At 38.1% G+C, this 23,057-nt stretch overlaps 1 protein-coding gene across 1 annotated transcript; it reads left to right on the forward strand.

Annotated features, from left to right (window-relative positions):
* The first annotated feature begins 19,433 nt into the window (after positions 1-19,433).
* Positions 19,434-21,683, forward strand: serf2b (small EDRK-rich factor 2b). The gene is made up of 3 exons (XM_054615810.1): positions 19,434-19,570; positions 20,698-20,806; positions 21,259-21,683. The coding sequence occupies exons 1-3, from the start codon at positions 19,564-19,566 to the stop codon at positions 21,341-21,343; spliced, it is 201 nt and encodes a 66-aa protein (XP_054471785.1). The 5' UTR covers positions 19,434-19,563; the 3' UTR covers positions 21,344-21,683.
* Positions 21,684-23,057: the final 1,374 nt, after the last annotated feature.

Here is a 23,057-nt window from a genome sequence, read left to right on the forward strand (position 1 = left end):
AACATAATATTTCAGTTATTGTGGATTTTTTTACTGTTTTTTATTGCTTATTTATAATACTTTTTATTTCATCTTATTTTATCTTGTTTTTCTTTTACTATGTCTCTTGTTTTGCACTATACCCTATGCTGCTGTAATCCTGTAAATTTCCCCGCTGCGGGACTAATAAAGGATTATCTTATCTTATCTTATTCTTCTGAGCTCTACGGAGCATTTTAGCTTCTTTCAGCTCATTGTTTTGGTTTTTTAACTGTTTTGGTTTGTTCTCCCCAATCTCATTAACCTCATTACCAGCAGCAGCAGGCAGCTGTTTTCAATGAAAAAGTGCTAAAAGCCCACTTTACAATACCTGCCCAGGGCCCAACGGCAGGCAGATAAAGTTAATAGCTAGATGGTGAACATAGAAAAAGCCTGGCCGTTTTCTTAGCGGAGACCAAAACAAAGCTAAGGGGAGAGTAAATATTGAGATATTTAGATTCGTAAGGTAGACAGAGGCCTGCCATTGATTTGAATCTCCTTGTGCAAAACCTGGGAAATGCAATATGATGCTTGTAAAACATGGTGAGAACTGTGTCACCACATTGTGCAGGCTCTGTTATGTAATGACTAGTTAACTAGGTTAGGAACGACCAAACATGCTGATCAACATCTCAAGCAGTGTATGGTAAATGTGCCAACCATCAAAATGGGACAGATTGTGTGTTTAATGATAGGCCAACATTTAAGTGGATAATTATTTATTAATGAAAGAATGACAAGGCTTGGCTAGCTTGCCAGCCTACAAATGTGGCCTGTTAGTGAGATTGTTTCTATCTTATCCAAGTCATAGCACAATAGTAACACTATGTGTGTATTAAAGTTACCCTCTCTAGGTATGACGGAATATTTATCAACCAATCTACGTCATCAAAAATAAAAAAGTTACTATGATTGTATATCATTTTTCACATTAACGAAAATGAAAAGAGTGTGTTGGAGGAGTTTTCTGGGAGCTTTAATGGTGTTCAGCTCATCAGTTGATCTTTCATGTATTAACATTGTGTGTCAGTTGCTCTGTAGAGGACATTTACTGCCAAAGGCCCCTCTGCCTGTAAACCTTATAAAATGCTGTCTTCCAGGGAAAAGACAGACTCGTTTAAAACCCAGTATTAACAGTGTTAGAAGTCTCATTCAGTGATCTATAATAGTGATAACCAAATGTAAAAGGTCAAAGTTCATTTTACATTCTGAATGTAGAGTGTTGTACAAACTGATGATGATAAATGTCCAAGCATCGTTGTCATAAGACACTCATAGACAGAAAAGCAATAAATAAAATGTATTTATTTATATGCAGTGATTTATTGACGGCCGACAGGAGCAGCCATGTTCAATAGTAAATAACAATGTCAATATTTACATAGACATATAATTACTGCAAATATCTATCGTTTTTAGTGTTTGAATCAAATTCTAAAGTGTGTGGTGAACCATGTGAGGAGCTAAAAAATAAAGAAAAAAAGGGAAACACAATGTGGGTCAGTTTGCTAATAATCCTTGACACCAAAGATGCTTATCCTCAGGGGTTAATGGGCTTAGTTATCGTAATTTTTGACAGTCTGTCCAACTATTATTTCCCTTGTTGGTTGTTGGAACCAACATCAACAGGAGCACCTGAAACTGCTACTGAATCCACTGCTGGGTTGATCTGTTATCCATTAACAAAAATCCTCTTGTTGAATTAACGTGTCTCACACAGCCCAGCAAACGATGACCAAGCTGAATGACGGCATACCCGAGCAACTTAAGTGTTTGCATAACTGAGAGAAAGCGCACAAGTGACGGTGGAGGTTGGCGAAGCAGATGAGTCTGACATGTAAGCCTATTTAGTTAAATTGCTAAGCTACTCCCTGAATGAAAGTACATAACAGGAGGGGGAGGGGTGACTGGAGGTCAACAGAGAACAGGTGGTGCTGAATCTTTACATCATTCATGTCTATGAATCTGAGAATCTGTATTTTCTGACCACCATGTAATTCTCTAACATCCAATAAACCTTTTGTTATAATAAATATATGAAAATTCAGCTCCAGAAGTGACTGCATACTGTGTAGTAGTACTTAACACAGCAGTCCTTCCCCCCACTAATGCATGAAGGTTTGAAGTCTCTCCTCCAACAGCCAAGCCAGTGCAAGATTAACCCGTGTCAGCCCATCCCTCTTCTTTACCTGGCTCGTCTGCCTCATCCACTCATTGTCTCTGTGGCTTGCCATCTGCTGCATGGGAAACCGCTAATGCACACCGATCCCCTGGGAGTGACGCTTCACACCTGAGGTCGGTGACTCCCAGGACACCTGCAACTGGTAAGAGGCAGCTTGTTCACATCGTATTATTGTCGCTCATGTTTCCTCTTCTTTGGTGCAGAGAGGTGTGAGCTTAATAACAGTAAGCTGCTGATAACATCAGGCAATAAGTGTAAATATAGATCCACCTATTTATTACTCAGCATCCAAAAGAGAAGAATGGAGTATAGCTTCAAGAGTTTATTCCAAACGTGAGTTTAAGCTACTTCAGTGTACTTAATGAACAAAATGGGATAAAAAAAAAAAGCTGCAGTTTGTAGCAACTGTAAAGCCATTACATGTAGGATGTGATTACAGCACCCGTCAAATTCTGTGAGAGCACTCCTCTTACACTGTTGGACTCACAATGGACAGTAAAAAAAAAAAAAAAAAGGATCAAAACAGACCAGAGATATTGTCTTTTTATTTCCATGCATTTATCCTAATCACAACCTGATGCCTATATTACCCACAATGCAATGTGGCCGCCAACAGCTCGGTCACTGTAGTTGGGTGTGTTTTGCTAGTAAAGCTTGTAGTCTTCACAATCAACCGACACTGACTCAGGTGACATCACTTGGGGCAATTTATCATTCTTTGAGCCACATAAGGCTTCATACAAGTTTTTTTCTCACATCTAGAAGTTATACTCACGACCTGTAAACAGACTTCAAGATATTGGACATCATCATATTTTGCAGAATTTACATGTTGGTTGCCCAAAGTATAACTGACTACTTTAACGCATCTGCATCTCTTAATCTACAGTACGTCCTCTCCATTATGACTTGTATAGAGTTACTTTCAAACATGCAAAAACTGTAGCAAAAATGACACAAAGTAAGGTTAAGTATTTGAAGTTGTTAAGCACACAGTAAAAAATATGTTATGTGCAACCAAATTCAGAATTTAAATGATAAAGTTTTAAGGCATTAGCATTCGCAACCAGACGGGTGAGACTTGACAAACTAATCAGTGTTTCTAGTTAGTAGACTGCGGAGAGCGCACAGTAAATGTGTGGCTCCCGTCACTTTCCACTAAATGCATAAGAATAGTGTTCTAATTAAAGACATCACAGATTCCAACTTTAAGGTCTTCTGTATCTACATCTGTTTCTGTGTCAGTGAGAGAAAGTCACCTTTTTCTACTTGAAGTGTTCATCTATAGAATATGTTTTCATCACAAACAGACATGCATTTGTAACACATATGACATATGTTTTTCTTCATTCAATGATACACACAAAAAGCATGCACACACAGGATGAAGGCAGTACTCATCACTGCACATTTTACTGTGAAGATTTCCACAAAGACGGTACAAATGACTCAAAGGCTGAAGCATACACACACACACACACACACACACACACACACACACACACACACACACACACACACACACACACACACACACACACACACACACACACACACACATACACACGCACATACACACATTGTTATTTCAGCTGGCAGAGATGGTGTATCTGGCAGAGTGAGAAAGTGCTTACGAATCTGGGAAAGGTATCGGGTTAGACACGCTAACGCCTTTTGTGTGAGACACTAACACTTTGATGGTTGTCAAACTTCGCCCGGCCAAAAATTTGGATTTCCTTGTTTTTGCAGTTGCTTAATCAGAATATTTAAGTTTAATCATACAGACCTCAGCGTTAAGAGAAAATAAAGTCCTATAAAGTATTCCTTTATTTTAATGACCTCCTTTTACCTATAGAGGAAGCAAAAAGTTCAAAAGGACGCGTGAGAGATCTATATATCAAATTGTCTACTCTGATACTTCAAAAGAAATGTGTACGCGTTATTAAATCTTTCAAGACAACTACAAACCCATTTGTGTACGGTGTATCTTACACCACATTTTATGAAAGACAAGATACGGTATTAAGCTAATGCCTCCACTGTATTTAAAACCAGTTAAATAATTTAAGTTAGCTTCTTATTTTTAAATCTATGTGCACCAAACTTAAGATTAACAAAAATAAATGTTCATCTTATAGAGGAAAACATTACAGCAAGGGTGTTATCCAATGCTTAAAGGTGAGCTTTAATTCTAAGATGTGAAGCTGATGTCATTCAAATATTGGCAAAACTACAAAAACTCTCTTCCTAACACCCAGTTTATCAGCTGGGGTTGATAATTGAAATTTAATGGCGAGTTTAGTTTGTAAATACTACAACTCATCAAGTATACTACTGAGTATTTGGTTAAACAGTCTTGTTGTATTTTACAGAATTTTCTTAAAGTGTTTTTTTTTGTTTTCATGAATTGGTCAATAGCTTCTGGTCATGAGAGCACTGTTAGTAGACTCTTCATGACCCCACGCACAGGAATGTGCCCTCAAAGGTGAAACCCAAAGTTAAATGTTGGTTTAAGATATAAAAGAACATTTAAAAAATCTATAAATCAAAGCTTTTTATTTTATTTTAATTAACTGAACAGATGAAAGAAGGTAACTTATAACTGTGTTGGATGCAAAGTTGCAGTACTTATATGAGCAAAGCCTGAGGGTTAAAATCAGTTAGGAATCCTAACATTGTTGCATACAGCCACACTCGTCTGTGATTCAGAGGTGGAGGAATTTCAATACAGTGTGTTACTTTCAAGGCATGTTGGCAGTAGAATGGCAACAAGACCTCTCTATGTCTGACTAAGTAGTCCGGGTGTTTTCCTGTTAGATCTGTGAAAGCTCCACAGAACAAACACGAAAAAAGTTCATCAATATTTGTTAGATTAAAAGAAAAGTTTGACATTCTGGAAATTACATGAGAGATGAGAAATCTGATACTGTACAGTAGGTTTGAAGCTGGAGCCAGTTAGCTTAGCTTAGCACAAAGACTGGAATCGGGGAAACAGCTAGTATGGCTCTAAAATCCACAAATCTGCACCTCTAAATGTCACAAATTGTGTAAATATAAAAGAATATATATAAATATGTAAATTGTTAAGTTACAGTGTTTCCTACTGAGAAAAACTCGTTAGAATAGGCTACTTTTGCGTCAACAAAAATGAAAATCCCTTGTGATTATTTGCACATGTTGGTTATATTGTCCAGAGGGCATTTTCATATCAAGGACCCCTTAACTGGCAAAACAAAGACCCACATTCTAAAAGTTTTGTCCCAGGTCTCCCCATCTGATTGAAGTCTTTCATCTTAGATGTTTATAACAGAAAGTGTATGAAACTAATGACCAAAGTAGTCATACATTTTGTTATTGTGTTACTTATGGATGGACTTATATTGACAATGAATAATTCACCTTTGTTTGAGAACCACTGGTCTATGGCATTTTTAACTCTGCAGGCAGGAGTGACAGACGCTTTTACCCGAGGCACAATATGCATTTCACTGTAATGCTCTTGCAACAGATTGCTTATTTGAACACATAACTAAATAACTGATCACTTGAATTTCCCAAAACGTCAAACTACTCCTTTAAGGAATGTGATGAGACGGCATGAGAGTTTATCTTTTGCTCTGTTAAGCATAACAAAATCCAAATCATGTTCTCTTCAACTTGGGTCCAAGGACACAGGCTACAGGTTTACTCAACAAAGTATGTGGATTATGCTCACATCTGAGATTTGCACATTTATTTTCACTGTCTTCAAAGTGAAGGTGGGTGCAAACTTTCCCACAAAGAAAAATAATCAGACTTTGGATTCAGCACTTCATTCCCGCTGAATGTGTGTGTGTGTGTGTGTGTGTGTGTGTGTGTGTGTGTGTGTGTGTGTGTGTGTGTGTGTGTGTGTGTGTGTGTGTGTGTGTGTGTGTGTGTGTGTGTGTGTGTGTGTGTGTGTGTGTGTGTGTGTGTGTAGTGACTATGCCATCACACATGCATGTATACACTCGTTGATAAGCAGACCCAGGTGTTTGGTGTTTTTATTGAGATCACAGGACCTTTAAAGACACCACTTTTACTGTGACTGTACAGGTGTGACTGATCATTCCACGCATGAAAAGAGACAGCAGTCAAACAAGAACTGCTCTGTGTTGGAAAACATCCTCACATCATTGGTGATCTGCAGAGCCTTTGTGTCTCCATGTAGTCAACACTTAATTATTCCGAGAGTTGTTGGAATTAAGGTTTTATTTATGGTTTGTGTTTGAACAATGATCACATAATCATTCAGTTATTAAGATTCTCCCCATGCATATCATCCATTTCTGTTTTCTTCCCTGTCTTCAAACAGTTTTGTGCAAACACTCCAGCAGTGAATACCAACCACACTTTGCTTACAGCAAAGTCTGAGAAGTAACTGGAAGGTTTGTGTCTGTGTCTTTACAGCATAATTGACATAATTGCACAATTTCTGATTCAAATATCAGTCTGGTCTGGCTTAACCAGCCCTCTGCCACCACACATACAATAGACAACAATGAATGGCGCCTGCCACTGGAGCAGGATTTGGTAATTGTGAGCAGGAGCTGATTTTCCATAACCACAGGGGCACAGTGACAGAGCGATCCAATAAAAGTCAGACACCAGACTACCGAAGCATTTTCTATCAAGGGATGAGGAAGGGGCTATCTATGAAACCATGTTTTGGCCAGACGCCAACCTACGGGACTGAAAAGTAAAGCCAATGAGGAAGTGTCTTAAACTTGCATGACTGTATAGAAGTCTATGAGAAAAAGACTCTACTTCTTCCTTGATTTATTTCTTCAGTAAACATTGTAAAGATGAGTTTATGGACTCATTCGCCAGTTTCAAGTCCTCTTCAATACAAAATGATGTCCATTTTGTAAATGATGGTCCCATTAGAAATAAAACAGAGCATAAAGCGGGTCATGATTTAGGGAGTGGCTAACTTGTGTTGACAGAGTTTTTGTCTTATAACTTTCACCCTGTCACAGTGCGTTTTTAGTTCATGAAAGTTAATTGAAACCTTTTGTTGTCCAGTTATTCTTAACTCCACCCTCTCATGTCACTTCTGGTTGACAAAAAACAAGATGGCGACGACCAAAAACCAAGATGGTGAGGGTCAAATGCCGAACTCGATGGCTTCAAAGCGCCAGTTCACAAACCAATGGCTGAAGTCAAGGCAACTATGTTCTCAGTCTATGGTTTTGAAGGAGCAGGATAATGTAGTGACCAGTCTTTTACACTCAACTACAATGTAATGTCTTTAAAATCCAAGTAGGATGTAACTTTATTATAAATCTACAATATCATTTTGGGGAATTTATTGACTCAAACGTCTGACCTGGTTCAATCTTGGATCAGGCATAATTTGAGCCACAATTTAGTCTTATTGAAACAGCTGACTTTTGATTGAGATATCTGGCAACTCTGTTATGCGATACTTTGAGTACTTTACTTTAGCTAAACGCTAACGTCAGCATGCTATGAAATTCAGAAAAACATTGCTGACGTGCAGATGTTTAGTAGGTAACGTATTCCATGTCCCCTTCTTAGTTCAGTATGTTAGCAAGTTTAACAACTGAGCAAATCCTTCTGGCTGACTCACACATCTGCGTTTTTTAAGATCAAGAAAAAAACAGATCAGCGTGTTCTTTGAGTGTGTGTGCGTGTATTCACCACATGATGCTACTTTCCTTTGAAGCTTGATTAAAGTCCTCGCCTTGTCAAGAGCAGTATTATGTACTGTGACCAGGTAATCTCACTTGAAAGTCAAAGGACTAGAGACATACAAAAGAGTTGCACAGTGTCTTAACTCAGAGTTTAATATCCTACTCACTCTTTCAATGTTGTTCATCTGGATGATTGGAGCTGTCTCATCCTGAGCTTTATGGGGGGAGAGGGGTCGTGGGGGTGGAAGGCTACATTCATTCAGCCCACTAGTCTCCCCGTAGCTCTTTAGGGTCGCGATGACTCACTCGGGCCACAGACGTCATCTTATTCAGAGCAGGTGCCTTCGTATTGCCACAGCTGCATGACACTTAGAGAGAGAGAGATAGAGAGAGAGAGAGAGAGTGTGAAGACCGACAGATTGAATTTGCAAAAAAAAAAGGAAGACGACAGAGAAACAAAGGGGACGTTCAGCCTCATATCTTGCAAATATATCTTCTTTAGGTCATTTAGGTTGTGGATTATTGCTTCTTGAACAATGTAAGAAACACACTGTGTATGTTTGTGAAAGATCAGATCCAGCTGATGACGAACAAGCTATTGTGCCACAAAGCACAAAGGACATCATGCAGCACAACATGATTACGACAGCGGGTGACTGTCAGCTAAGAGGGGTTTGGCGGATTTCTGAGGCTGGATGGAGCACACATTATTCGTGCCAAGGGTCAGTCTGGGACACATATCAGCAGAAGCAGAAGGTCAATGTTTTGGATCTGAGTCAAAATTTCATATTGGCATTAGTTCAGCTGAAGACAGTGAATGGTAACCTCGGGACAACAGTTTAAAAAGACATGCTTTGACACAATATTATTACATGGATTCATGTGCATATGTCATGCATCATTTAAATAACACTGTAGATTCCTGGAAAAGTTAGAAAACCTAAAGTAAAAATGATATAAGCTTTGGAAAGTGGTCAGGAATACAAAATAAAGATGCAATAATCAATATTTTTATATTAATAATTCATGGTAGTGACAAATCCACAGAATATTATCACAGGACTCTGTCGTTCCCCTCAGCTCTACAGAACAAAACATTGTTTTTGTTTTCACAATTTTACCGTTTTGGTTTACTCTCATCAGCCTAGTTTCCAGTTTACCATTTCAAAAGCTTTAAAAACCACCGGTACACTTTCTGTTAAGAACCAAACAATAGTGTTACCGAGTTAGCAACTAGCTAGTGAACAAAGAGTTGGATATTCCTCACCAAAACAGAGCAAAAAGGAGAGTGAATATTAACTTTGTATTCATCAGGTGTACAAAAACACAACTCCAAATGAATGATTGAGCTCACCATACATTATCAACTCCAAGGTGATAATTAGAAAGTGTTTTGTGCACAGAATATAGTTCCCAGTTAAATCAGATGTGCAGTGTTATATAATTTAACCTGTCACACCAAAATGTACTTTGGGTATCCTTAAAATGCTGATAGCTATGTCATGTCTGACATTTGCTTTGTAGAATTCAAACGATGGTTAAAATGGCATTAAAAAATGAACTCCCACACAACACAATCTGTGTTAAGTATTCGTCATTATCGACATTACACACTTAAAGCTGGAGAGCCCTGGGAGCAGGATCAAGAGGAAAGGAGAAAGCTTATCCACCCTTCATAATATTTGTCTCCACGTGTCCTCTCAGGGAAAAGGCACTGTGTATATTTGTTACTCCTTGGACCAACAGCAATGGGCTTTACTGTACAGAACCAGTCTACTGTGCTCACTTCCCTCTGCTCTGGTCTCTCTCTCGGGATGGGTAAGGGTTCCCATGTGTCCTGCCACTCAGCTAATTGAGGCCTGGTGAAGGCAAGTTGCCATGGAGGAGACTCCCACATATGGGATGCTACTTATAGTCTCGCTCTTTTGGGAACACTAGTAAGTTCATGATGAACATTTTAATTTATATTTTGCGCAAAGAAGAACAGTAGAAACTCTCCCTTTCTTGTCTGAATTATTTCTTCACATTAATCACATTTTTCTAAAAGCATAGACAAAGGCATATATGAACTTATATGCAACTCTTTGTTTGGAGACATGATTGATATTCAAAATCATTATCTGATCATATTGCATCCAACAATTTCACTTCCACACAGCGATTAGCCCGGTGTGGAGGCAAGGAGTAAGCAGCTCTTTTTCTTTCTTTACTAAACTACTTCTGTCACTTTTCTTTTTTCCCTGCACTAGATAGGGCACTGAATGTCCTATCTAATGCAGATTATATGAAGAATACGCATGTTCCACATATTTAAACAATCATTGCATCTTGTTCCTCTCCATGACGGCAGACTTTCCCCATCACCTTCAGGTGTGGCTGATTGAAACAGTTACACACACCTGGCCCTTAAGCACAGTGGTGAGCTAAATGCTAATGTCAGCATGTTAACATGCTCATAATGATGACAAGCTGATGGTTAGCAGCTATGTTTACAACGTCCACCATCTTAGTTTAACATTTTAGCATGCTAAGGCTTGTTAAAGGAGTAGCTCAGATTTTTTAAAGTTCGTCCGGAAAGGTGTAAATATTCTAAAGATAGCGTACACTTCAAGTGATATAGATGTTTTTTAGGTGGGCTTTTCCTTTAGGTGGCTAAAATGCGTTTTGCTGCTGCCTTGGTCAGCAACGGCTTGACGACTGCTATCCTCTAAACAGGAAAACAGCCGAGGCTGATGAGAAGATAGTGTTTGTTTTACAGACTTTGGGTCATAAACCTGACCAAAATATTTTGACCTGATTCACCTAATGTCACAGCAATCCATCCAATAGTTTCAAGCCATTTCATTCAACCATAAATGTCAACCTCACAGTGGCCCTAGAGGGAAAGTCAGGGGAACATAACATCATAGTGGTTTATCATCTGTGCACCATGAATGTCTGTACAAAATTGCATGCCAATTTATCCAATAGTTGTTGAGATATTTCAGTTAAACCAAAGTATTTCATTTCATAAAAAGCCACTCTGCTCGCGACGCTAAAAAAAACACCAGTCAAAAACGATTTGTCTTACGTACTTTATTTTACCTTAATTTGAGCAGCACATGAAGCAACATGTAATGCATTGATCAACACATTTTGTGACGTCTTATTTTAAATAACGTTCTGTCACGTCACGTCCTCCCAGTATGTGTTGCACAGTGTGTACTGAACACTGTGTCAGCCATAAGAATAAGTTGTGAGAGACGCACTGATGAGCTCAGTGGAATCAGTGGCATCTCATGCGTACTATCTCATGTGAGTATTTTTTCAGTGAGTCGTCACTGCTCGTCCTCCAGATTTTACAAGAGATGGAATAATTCTCTGTACTTTACATGCAGAGTGGGAGCCTGTTGCTGGAACCGACCAAGACGAGTCACCCGGGAGACAGTGGTGAGCTCATGCACAGCAGGAGGACGTAGAGATGGAGATGACAACAGAGACCTCTTAAGCAGAAAATTAAGAAAATATGTAAGCAAAAATAAATAAAAGCAGACATGGTCGTATTTTGACAATTGATGATGTTTGTGTGTGTCTAACTTTATCCAATTTCCAAATTCAATTTGATGCTGGACCAGGCAACCTTGTCAGAGGCACTTGGTATGATCCAGCACATCAGCCACTGTTATCTAGTCATCCCTATATTCTGGACAATGTGCATTAAACAGAGAAATTGCTGTTACCTTGGCAACCATTTGAAAACACAACATCTGGACAATGTCATGATTTCATTTCATTATCGTAATGAGAACAGTTTTGACGTGGGCAATGGAAATCCATAAACCAGCATTATGGATTGGTCTGTAGGCTTTGTTCTCTTTTCTTTTTAGTCAAAGAATCAAAGTAGCAATGTCGAGGACTTTGTTAACAATAGCCTGTTGTGTTTACAGTTTATTTGGCCCTCCCCGTCATTTGGTTGCAGTTACTTAAACAGGATACAAACACAAGGCACACACAGGAGACGACAGAACGCACGTCTGGTGTCAATTTTGAGAAATAAAGCCATCATTTTCTCCCTTGGATGAATGCTATTGTTCCGCGCCAAGTGAAAGAACATTTAATTAAGCCGTATCAAAAGGACACGCTGTCACGTTTAGCTTCACACTGCAACGTAGCGGTGTAAAATCTTTTACATGAGGGAAAACTGATTTGTGAATGAGCAGATTAAATTGAATTTGTTACTCTTTTCCTGCTAATCTCACAATGTTCACTCGGTGTCACAGCTCCAACCAAAGGCATTGTATTTGTGACAGCTGTGATAAACAGAGAGGAGTAAAATTCATGTGTGTGAGAATCCAGCCTTTTTCCACATATTTCCTTTGTTCTCATGCAACTGACTGACATTTTCTCTGTGCTTTCAGCAAGTTACATCCATAGCTCTGTCAGTGAAATTCAACCCAGACTGATTTCAAAAAACCTGCTGGCTTGTGCTTTAGTGTTTTCACCACACAGGGTCAACCAGTGCAACATCTGCACTTCAGGAGAAAATTACCTTGACGCTCACGTGTCTTCTTTTGTCCCCAAATAACTTTTGATCAAGTTGACTAGTTCCCGTTAGACCTCAGATAAAAGGTGAAACAATGGGTCTACTGAAATGGCTTCTAGTAAATACGGCGAGAGAGGGAATGAAAATACTGCAGACAAACGGGAGAAGGTAATTTTGTCTGGCTCCAAAACATCAAAACCTCCCTCATCCACCTCCCTCTTTAATCAGTATGTAATCAGTGCAAGAAACAGGTGGAGTAAAGCTTCTTTGTGTTTCTGACTCAACAACCTTTTATTGTTCACTTGAATATTTACAGTAATGTTTCTGTTATGTCTTAGCCTTGAAAGACAACAAAAGGAAAGGACTGTGTTTTGAGTTAACTAAAAGCCTACAAAACTGAAAAGTTGATCACATGATCTAACTGAAGATTATAGACATTTTTTGTAATCAATAACTCCATCCCCGCACACTGTGCACCCATACATCAGCCAATCTCTATCTTGTCAAGAAATTCCCTTATTCTGCAGAGCCAACACACTTGCAAACATGCCCCGTTACAACTAACAAATTAAAACATTAACCCACTTTTATGTTCTTATTTTCACAATGTGAACTGTGTTTTTTTGTTAATAACGGTATGTTCATTGCAGAGGAAAACAGAGGCCAGGTGAAATGAATCCCTGCATTGCATAATATAGAGGATGATACCCATGAGAGCTGAGTGATTGAACTCAGAATATGTTTTTTTTATTTAGTGTTTTCATGAGGTCATATATGTGCTTATCTACAGCTTGATTATGGAGAAAGATGAAGAAAGAAAAAAAAAAAAAACTGACCTGAGCCTGCAATCTGACAACTTTGAACTATACAATGATCTACAGTTTTGTGTTTATTTTGCATGACGAAGCTGAAAAATTAGCTATCCTTAATTTCTTTGGCTCACGTCATAAGATCTTTCTTAAGATGTACTAGAAAATTCAAAGATCCAAAGCTACAACCAAACAACTCTTTTCGTGGTTGGGAAGCTGAACATTTTTTTAGACATGCTAGTATTGTGGCTCTAGGAATGGCAATGTTTGTCCAAACCCTTGGATGAATATATCTCAATATATACTGAATGGACTGCTATGAAATACTTACTTTGGTTTATGACCAAATTCCTGCAAAACTTGAGACATTTCCATCAGTCATTAAGCAAAAAACACACTAAACCATGGTAAACATCATGGTAAACATTATACCTGTTATAAATCAGCATTTAGCAATTGCAATTGTGAGAATTTGAACCTGCTGATGATAGTATTTAGCTCAAAGCACTGTTGTGAACTATAACCTCACAGCGCTGCTTGCATGGCTGTAGACTTGGTTTATTTAATTATTTATTTAAGTATGTTCAAATTCAACTACAGTATTTTGCAATACAGAGTACACAAAGTATATTTTAAGGTATACAAAGGTAATACCACCTGCATTGCATCTTGTATTAACATTTTAAGGAAAATGTTCATGTTGAACATATTCAATGCTCACAGTCATTGGTTTTAAAATATCTAAATATTGAGAAGTGAAAAAAATGAAAGTAACAGATTACTTTGGTTAAAAAATGCAGTTAAAATGAATGTAAAGACCAAATACCGCTATACCTTTGAACACATTTACAGCTCCAACAGTCAGAAAAAAAAAGGTTTTCAGTAGAGAAGAAAAATACATGTACAGTAGTTCACAAAACAGAAAACAGACAACATAATAATTTCACAGGCGAATGTCAAAATTAGCTCCAACAATCAGGACACGAGGGACATTAAGGCGATGCAGAAGACGGGATCAGCAAGTCCCATCAATCATTCATGACAGCAGGCAGGACTCTGGCAGCGTGATGGATGACAGCGGTGAAATGAGACAGAGAGGAATGCACCATACGTCCAGCTTGTCACACTATTCTGCCACACATCAGTGCCTCAACCACTTCATGATCAACGTCAGCAAGGACCGCTCCAAACAGCGCCGCCTATTCATGAAGACGGTGCAATCAAACGTTGGAGGAGAAATTAATGATGGCTGTCTTGTCCTCGCATCATAAGCACCCAACAACTCCACTATTTCATGAATCATCGAGCTCCTGTTTGGACTGAAAACAAAAAAGCAGCTGTCCAAACACAATAATCCTTAAAACAACAAATCGCCTTGCTTTTGATTCAGTACTTTGAATTTTAAGTATGTGCTGTGGGATAATTATGTCAAACATGCACGCACATGTAGGGCCAAACTGAACGGTTTACTTCCATGTGATCATGTGAATGTCTGTCACTAAGTTGTCAGTATGGAAAAGTGCTGGAGGTAATGAGAGGGTCTAGATTGTTACTGTTAATATGAAATCTCCCTGTTAAATTTAGTATGAAATTAATGGAAAACATCGTTTTTTTCCTCCTCATCATCTCCATTTGATTAAATTGCAGACACAACTGCAGCTGCAGCTGCAGTCACACGAGGACGGCATTAACATTCGGAGGCTTTGTAAAAGCAGAAGCAGTCAACATTGTCAAAATTACCAGGTGGTGATAATTGTGCATGGAGACCAAAATAGTTAGCTTTAAGCAGGATGCTTGTCACTGAAAGCAGCTGTGGGGAAAAACAAGTCAAAGGCAGACATCCTAGGGTGTGCTGTGTCGCCAGCAGCCCAATAAACTGACCACAGTGTTTGACATGCTGTTCAACACGCTGTTAAAGTCGTCATGCTCCAGCACGCAAGTGGTATGAAAAGCTATTGCTCTGTATCCACTCAATCCTCTGTAGGTTTACTGAAGTTCTCACTTTCTCACTCTATTTCTAAAATACAAGGTCGTCAGGAATAGCTGACCCCTTATGAATGACTGAAACTAGAAGGAGAGTAATATGAGTCTATTTCACAGAAATAGATCCTTGGTAAAGTTCCTTTCACAATCCTTTGAGAAAATGTGTCAAATAAACAATATCAAATGTATGCAAGAATATAAAAGTGCTGTTTATGGGTAATGGAAATCATGAATGTCCTGACAAGTCAGAGCAATCAGAAAGGGATTATGCCTCAGATGTCAGTGGTCATAATTAGAAATTAGCTGTTGGATGGGTCATCATTTTTGCAAAAGAAAGATATTTCATAAAAACTAGATATCTATAAGGTGAATAATTCTACTCTTGAAATTGTTAAAAACAATGATGATTTGTTGAACAATTGAAATGGAAGCAGGTCATGTTTTTAGAAATGCTAGCAGCGTGTTGGTTGTTGTTTCCTTCAAATAACCAACGATCTTTCCTCTAGGAGACCACTGTTCATTCCCCACGTGAAACGAGAAGTCATGTTGATTTTTTTTTCCACGTAACTTTCCTAATATAGTTTCGGCACTTCTGTGGTTATTTTAACCCAAATGACGATATTTTCCTAAACATAAAAAAGCTGTTTTGTTACCCTAACCTTATTAAATATTTCACAATCTTTTCCTAAACATAACCAAGTAGTTTTCTTGGCTAAAACCTAACTGAGTAGTTTCCTGTGAAGATGGAAGTTTTTAAAAAAAAAAGATTGTCTGCATGTAAAAAGACGAAATTGACAGGTGTTGCTTGCTTTTGTAGAAAAAAAGCATTACAAATGTGGAGTAACTTTTAAGTAAGATATTGCATGAACCGTTGTATGAGGATATGTTGACCTGCTAAACATTAGCATGTTAGCATAGGCATGTTAAGCATGTTAGCATACTGATGTTAGCATTTAGCTCAAAGAGCAGCTGAGTAAAGCCTCACAGATCTACTAGCATGGCTTTAGACGCCAAGTCTTGCTTATATATACTGAATTATCTAAGTTTCCAACAAGTCATACAAAATATGTTGTTTGTACCTGCACTTTATAACAAGACATAGAGGAGTTTCAGTATTGATTAGTTTAAAACCAAATAATTCAGAGAAGTTGATGATTATTATATACATCCTTCTCCTATCAACCATGTGGCTGCTAGTATTTAACTGCATTCCTTACTTTTTACAGCAGTTTCAGCTCCAGTCTCTTTTGGTAGGTCAAAATGTTCAGCGACAATGTGTTTATAGTGCATTCCTGTCAGGGATGTGTGACCACCTGTCAAAAGGACATTTATAAATGATTGCTCATTATGTTTGAGGATACATGGTTTTGACCTCTTTAATAAAAGAAATGACCAAAAAAAGTGTTTGGGCTCTACTTTTATCAGTTAAAGTAAGTTTTGGGCTGAACATCCTTAAATAAATAATATCCAAAGTGCTGCAGGCCAGAATAAACATACAGCATATCATTAAATTCAAAGAAGACCTTTTTCTTAACCCAAATAGACTGGTGGCTAGACAATCATGACGGCTCATTGTATTCAAACAGTAATTATGTCCTTAAAATACAGTATTTTTCTTCCAGCAAAGAAACACAGCCCTGTCTTCCTTCTCCCCCTACAGCTCACTTCCACCACTATGAACACATTTTAGGATTTCTATTTCAGATGCAATATGCAGGCTGTAAAGTTGTTATCGTCTCGACAACCGTGAACTTATGTATCCAGTCCTTCTTTAAAGCATACATTCACTTTTTGATGTTTTTGTTGATTCTGATGACATTTAGAAAAATATCTTGTTTTTAAACCTGTCATGTCATTTAACTAAATGGAGCTGCAGACAATCAGTAGATTCCCTCCAGATGAAACAGGTGTGCTGACTTAAAAAATCCTCCTTATGCAGTTGTTTTGTTGACAGCGGCATGGTCTATTGCATTAGGCACACAGGAGGTTGTCTTCTATTAATAGTTTCAGTGTCTGGGTAGTAGTTCAGTTTTGGTCAGACATGACTCAGTCATCTAGCTCATTTAATTGCCAGACAGTCCATAAAATCTCTGTACCAAAACTGCAATGAAAACATCATGTGGTTCTTAGTGTAGAACAGAAATAAAACAATTAACAACATTCCATTTCGCACTTTAACCCAGGGCAAGGCAATAATTCAATATTTTCACTCAAATTGTTATACATATTTATGTAAATTGTCCACGCATTTTGTATTAAACTGTGAGAAAATCTGATATTTTAGTTATTATTTAACTAGTGTGAGGTTTGTCTGGTGTAATACACAACAATGGAACACACTTGATCACTGATCACCAGTTATTTTTAATTGTATTCCTTCTATTTTAGCATTTGATTTGACTTTTATTATTACACACTTTTCAAATAATTGGTTGTTCTAGCTTCTGTGTCAAGAACGTCAATGTAGATGGCAGCCTCAGTGTCTTCATTTCTAAATTTACTCTGGCATGGTCTGCCACCTGCTGGCTCTTTTGTACTAAACTTTTAAGGAGATAGCTTTGGATTGTGATCTCATTGAATTACGTTTATTGAATCTACATTACAAATGTGGCCTGGGTACAAAGCATGTTGGCCTCTATGTGTCTGTCTTTATTGGTCTCCCACCCTGGCGTTGACCCAGGATAAGACAGTGCCAGGCTCCATGTCCTAAAATCAAAGCTTTCCACTCAGTAGGCTTGATAACAGTTTGACAAACCCTCTGTGTGTGATGGCCATAGAACACTAACAAATATACTACAGGCCATGGTCAAGCCCTACACCCCCGCCGGACCACTTCGCTCTGCTGCCTTGAGGCGATTGGTTGCCCCGTAGGTCAGAGGTCCCTGCGGCCGATCCACCCGGTCACAGCTTTTTTCTGTCCTGGCCCCACAGTGGTGGAATGAACTCCCCACTGACGTCAGGACAGCAGAGTCGCTGCCCATCTTTTGGCGCAGGCTGAAAACTCACCTCTTCATGAAGTAATACCCTGAGCCTTCCTCGTAGCACTTATTGTATTTGTATTAGTTTGTTTCTGCACTGTACTTTTGCTCTGGTTTATGCTCTTAGATGCTTGTTTAAGAAAGGAGATGCACTTATGACTTCTAGTGACTAGTAGTTCTCTTGAATACCTATGTTGAATACACTTATTGTAAGTCGCTTTGGATAAAAGCGTCTGCTAAATGACTGTAATGTAATGTAATGTAATGTAATAGATACAAAACAAACTAAGTAAATAATTATGAAATTGTAATTATGCAGTTACAGTCATGATTGTATTCTGCTGCATAGTATTTTTTATATAGCTTTGAGCTTTGGAAGTATGTCAAACGTATCAAATCTATGTACTTATTTGGTTAAAAATAGAAAAAAGTTATTAATATTATATCACGGTTGAAGAATCTAAAATATAAAACATATTCTGGTTTGTTGAGCATTTGTTTGTTTACCACATAATTCCATATGTGTTCCTTCATAGTTTGGATGTCTTCAATATTAATCTACAATGTAGAAAAAAATGAAAAAAAAATAAAGAAAAACCATTGAATGAGAAGGTGTGTCCAAACTTTTGACTGGTACTGTACATAACATATTAAGACATTTTAAATTTCTTTAAAAAATGTACAATTTGTTATTATCACATTGCCACGTATTTACATGATGTATTATTTACAGTACCAGTCAAAAGTTTGGACACAACTTCTCATTCAACTACTTTGAAGAATCTAAAATACAAAACATATTCTGGTTTGTTGAGCATTTGTTTGTTTACCACATAATTCCATATGTGTTCCTTCATAGTTTGGATGTCTTCAATATTAATCTACAATGTAGAAAAAAATAAAAATAAAAATAAAGAAAAACCATTGAATGAGAAGGTGTGTCCAAACTTTTGACTGGTACTGTACATAACATATTAAGACATTCCATATGTGTTCCTTCATAGTTTGGATGTCTTCCAAAATAAATAAATAAATAAATAAATAAATAAATAAATAAATAAATAAATAAATAAATAAATAAATAAATAAATAAATAAATAAACATTGAATGAGAAGGTGTGTCCAAACTTTTGACTGGTACTGTATGTAAAGGATTTGAATGAATTATCCTCCATCCTCAGTCTTTATTATTGTGCACCAGTCGCTTCTGCGCATGCGCAGTACAATATGAGAGAGACGGAATGTTCTGGTTCTCGCTCGGAAGTCTCGCGTGTATTTGGCAGCCTCAGACATAGGCGCAACGAAACAGCGACTGGAGCTACGAGAAGGGAACCGACGGCCCTTTGGCTGAGCTGAACTATTTGGATTTCGGGCGAAAGAAGCGGCTATCAATAAAATGACCAGTGGGTATCGACGTATATTATGATTGTAAGGCACTCGTGCACTTTGTTGGCCTTGTGTGTAGTCTGTGCGCGTTGTTTACACCGACTATTAGCCACCGCCGACCTCGGGTTACGTCTATCCACGGGATGCGTGGCAGTGTCGTCACGTTGGTTTTTGTAAAAACACGTGTTGTTTTTGCAGGGGGTGAAATGAGTAGATGGGATGGTGTTTACTGCGCGTTTCAAAAGGCTTTTTAACGCCATGTGACGTGCGGTGAAGGTTTGTCAACAACGATGTGCCAATGGGTCGATCACTGTCCAGCTGTTAGTCTGGGCCCGCGCTTTAAATCAACACTTAACTCGGATATGTGTGTATCAATGCGGCCTGTTGACGAAAGAATGAACGTTTTGTTTTATTTGAGGCATCTTGACTTCATTGCTGTGCTTTGATTGTTAGTGGTGGACGTACTGCGGCGGAGGAGGCTGAGCGGCTCTCTAGCGCCCCCCTGCCACGTCGGCTGCTTTTTGTTTTTGCACCATTTTTGGATTTCTGCCACCATACAGTCTTGTAATGTGAACTGACCTTGTGTCACTTTAAATCTTGTCTTGAGAGACAGTTACAAAATGTACAGCACCAGTCAAAAGTTTGGACCCACCTTCTCATTCAATGGTTTTTCTTTATTAATGTAAATAATACATCATGTAAATACGTGGCAATGTGATAATAACAAATTGTACATTTTTTTAAAAAGAAATTTAAAATGTCTTAATATGTTATGTACAGTACCAGTCAAAAGTTTGGACACGCCTTCTCATTCAATGGTTTTTCTTTATTTATTTATTTATTTTTTTTCTACATTGTAGATTAATATTGAAGACATCCAAACTATGAAGGAACACATATGGAATTATGTGGTAAACAAACAAATGCTCAACAAACCAGAATATGTTTTATATTTTAGATTCTTCAAAGTAGTTGACTCAGAAGTTGTGTCCAAACTTTTGACTGGTACTGTATATTTAAAGTTGTGAATTTGTTGTGGACGTGTTTTAAAGGTGTAGCTCACATTCCCCGATGAGTTGCTCATTTAAATGCAGTTTGTTCTGTTAATTGTTTTTGTTTTTTTTCCTTTTTGTCTGTCATGCAGGAGGAAACCAACGTGAGCTTGCACGTCTGAAGGCTGCTAAAAAAAACAATGATCACGGCAAAGGGAAGAGGGGCGATGATGGACTGTCTGCTGCTGCTCGGAAGCAGAGGTACGCAGAGCTCTGCACGAGAATAAAGACATGGGATGTACACCAAAAAACTTGAGCAGGAGATTTTTGCAGCATCAAAACAAATTGTGTTTTTATCATGACTTGAATTTAGGGCTCTCTGGACTATTCCACTCCTGGGTCTCTCATGCAGTTGCGCTTTTTTTGTCAGATAGAAACACATTCTTGAAACCCCTCATAATACAGCTATACATTATCTATATAACTCTGGATTTTACCAGTGCTGCAAGAATCTACTTTACAGTACATATTTGGTTAAAAAGAAAAAAAAAAAAGCAAGGCAAGTTGTTTTGCTGGAGAATCTAATCCAGCTAAATAAAACCAGATTTTTAAACCTGTGTTCTTCAAAGCAGGGACATATTGGGTGCGTCTATGTGTGTTTTTAAAGTACTGAGTCTGTTCTCCCTCTCTTTAAATTTCCCTTTCTCCCCAAGGGATGCCGAGATAATGCAAGAGAAGCAGAAAAAGGCGGGTGGAGGGGGGAAAGAAGAAACCAAGGGGAAAGAAGACGCCAAGTAAAGGATGAAGTCGGAGACAAATTCAACTCAGCGCTTCAATAACATCCCATTTTCAGCATTCTTCCTGATATTTATAAGAATGGTCATTTTTGTCTAGCCTCAAGAATCTAGGATCCCATATTCTTCCCTATGGCAAATGACATTGCTTGTTGGATTTGTTATTTTTACTTTTGTCTGAGCAAGTTAACGGTTGTCCCACGTTGGTGCTGCATGCATGGAAGCATCAGTGGTGTGTAAGCAGCAGGAGAAAGAACAATTCTGGACACAAGCACCTACTTAACAGTTGTGTATTTTTGTACAAAAATGTCCCCTGCTGGTTTCAAATAAAGTGTATCTTTTTAGTTCATGCTTGCTTGAGTTATTATGAACGTTGAAGACAGCTTGTGTAAAATTATTTTCCCATGATCTGTAATTCTGCAATCAAGGGTTGACGTTTACTTCTTAATTTTGTAGCATCTTTTTTGATGGCGCCACATTGACATGCAACTCACAGAATCCTAATTTGGCATTTAGCTGATAAGGAATCATCAACGCATTCAACAATCTGACAAAAGAGCCAATTAACTTACAGATAGACAATAATTTGTCTGTTTTATTATGAACCGTCTTTGGTGTCAGGCTCTGCGATGTGTGCATCCCAGAAAAATTGTACAGTGGCCATTATGGGCACAGTACTAAGTAGAAAAATGAATGCAAAACTAATTTAGCACACAAGAAGATATTCATCCCATATCATAGTCAAGAGGGCAACGAGACACGTTGCACAGTTAACCAGCCCATCAAAGTTTAGTCTCCTGAGAGGAAACTGCCTTCAAGAACTCTGAAATAGTTTTTTTGACAGGTGGCAAACAACAGGACATAATCACATTCAATAGATTTCCCTACAAAGTTCATTTATCATTGTACAACAGGGTTGCACAACCAAAAATTCCATTGATAATCCCATTTTGCTACATAAGATAAAACGCAAAATAAAAAATATTAGTAGTAAACAATAGCTCTTATCAAAGGCCCTGTTTCCCATAAATAACACACGATATAGCATCATGCCCTAACAACTTGTGTTTAATGAAAGGAAACATCTGTGTTCTGTCTCTGCTCGGTCTGGGTTGTGTAACACTGGAGTCTGTCAAATTGACTTTTATTAGACCAAGTGTTCCAGCAGACGGGATAATACTCTAGTGGCACTCTGACCACTAGGTGGAAGCACACACCAAGGTATATTTTTGAAACTGTATTATTACTGGTGAACATTGGACCTTGCTGAATGATAGCTACAGATATAAGAGTACATACAGTACGTGAGTTATGTGTCAATTCTAGATTGAAAGGGTCTTTTGAAGTGGAAAAAGGCCTTTCATTAACATGGCATTATTACTATTGATATTAGGCGAGCACACACATTTTTTGCTATTGCAGAACATTTGTATTATGACTGTTCTCCAGCATAAGCACAAAGTGCATATTTCTGATATTTTTATAGTTTTCAGTAAGCTACAGCTCAGCCTATTTATAGTCAATAAGCTGTGTCTCTACTTACTGAAATCTAGTGAGTTTGTGTCCTCAATTCTCAGATTACAGGGCCTATAATTAAGTCAAAAGTTAAGCTTTTTCCCCATCTCAGATAGCAGTGAAAGTAGCTGAAGAGTTGAATAGTGATGAGGAACAAATGCAGAATCAGCAAATGCTTAAATTCGAGAAAATTCCAACCTTAT

The sequence above is a fragment of the Anoplopoma fimbria genome, chromosome 2, assembly GCF_027596085.1.
Source record: "Anoplopoma fimbria isolate UVic2021 breed Golden Eagle Sablefish chromosome 2, Afim_UVic_2022, whole genome shotgun sequence".
NCBI lineage: Eukaryota > Metazoa > Chordata > Actinopteri > Perciformes > Anoplopomatidae > Anoplopoma > Anoplopoma fimbria.

Coding starts and splice junctions, on each gene's coding strand:
- serf2b (XM_054615810.1), top strand. Junction 20,807..21,258: donor GCTGCTGCTCGGAAGCAGAG/GTACGCAGAGCT, acceptor TTTCTCCCCAAG/GGATGCCGAGATAATGCAAG.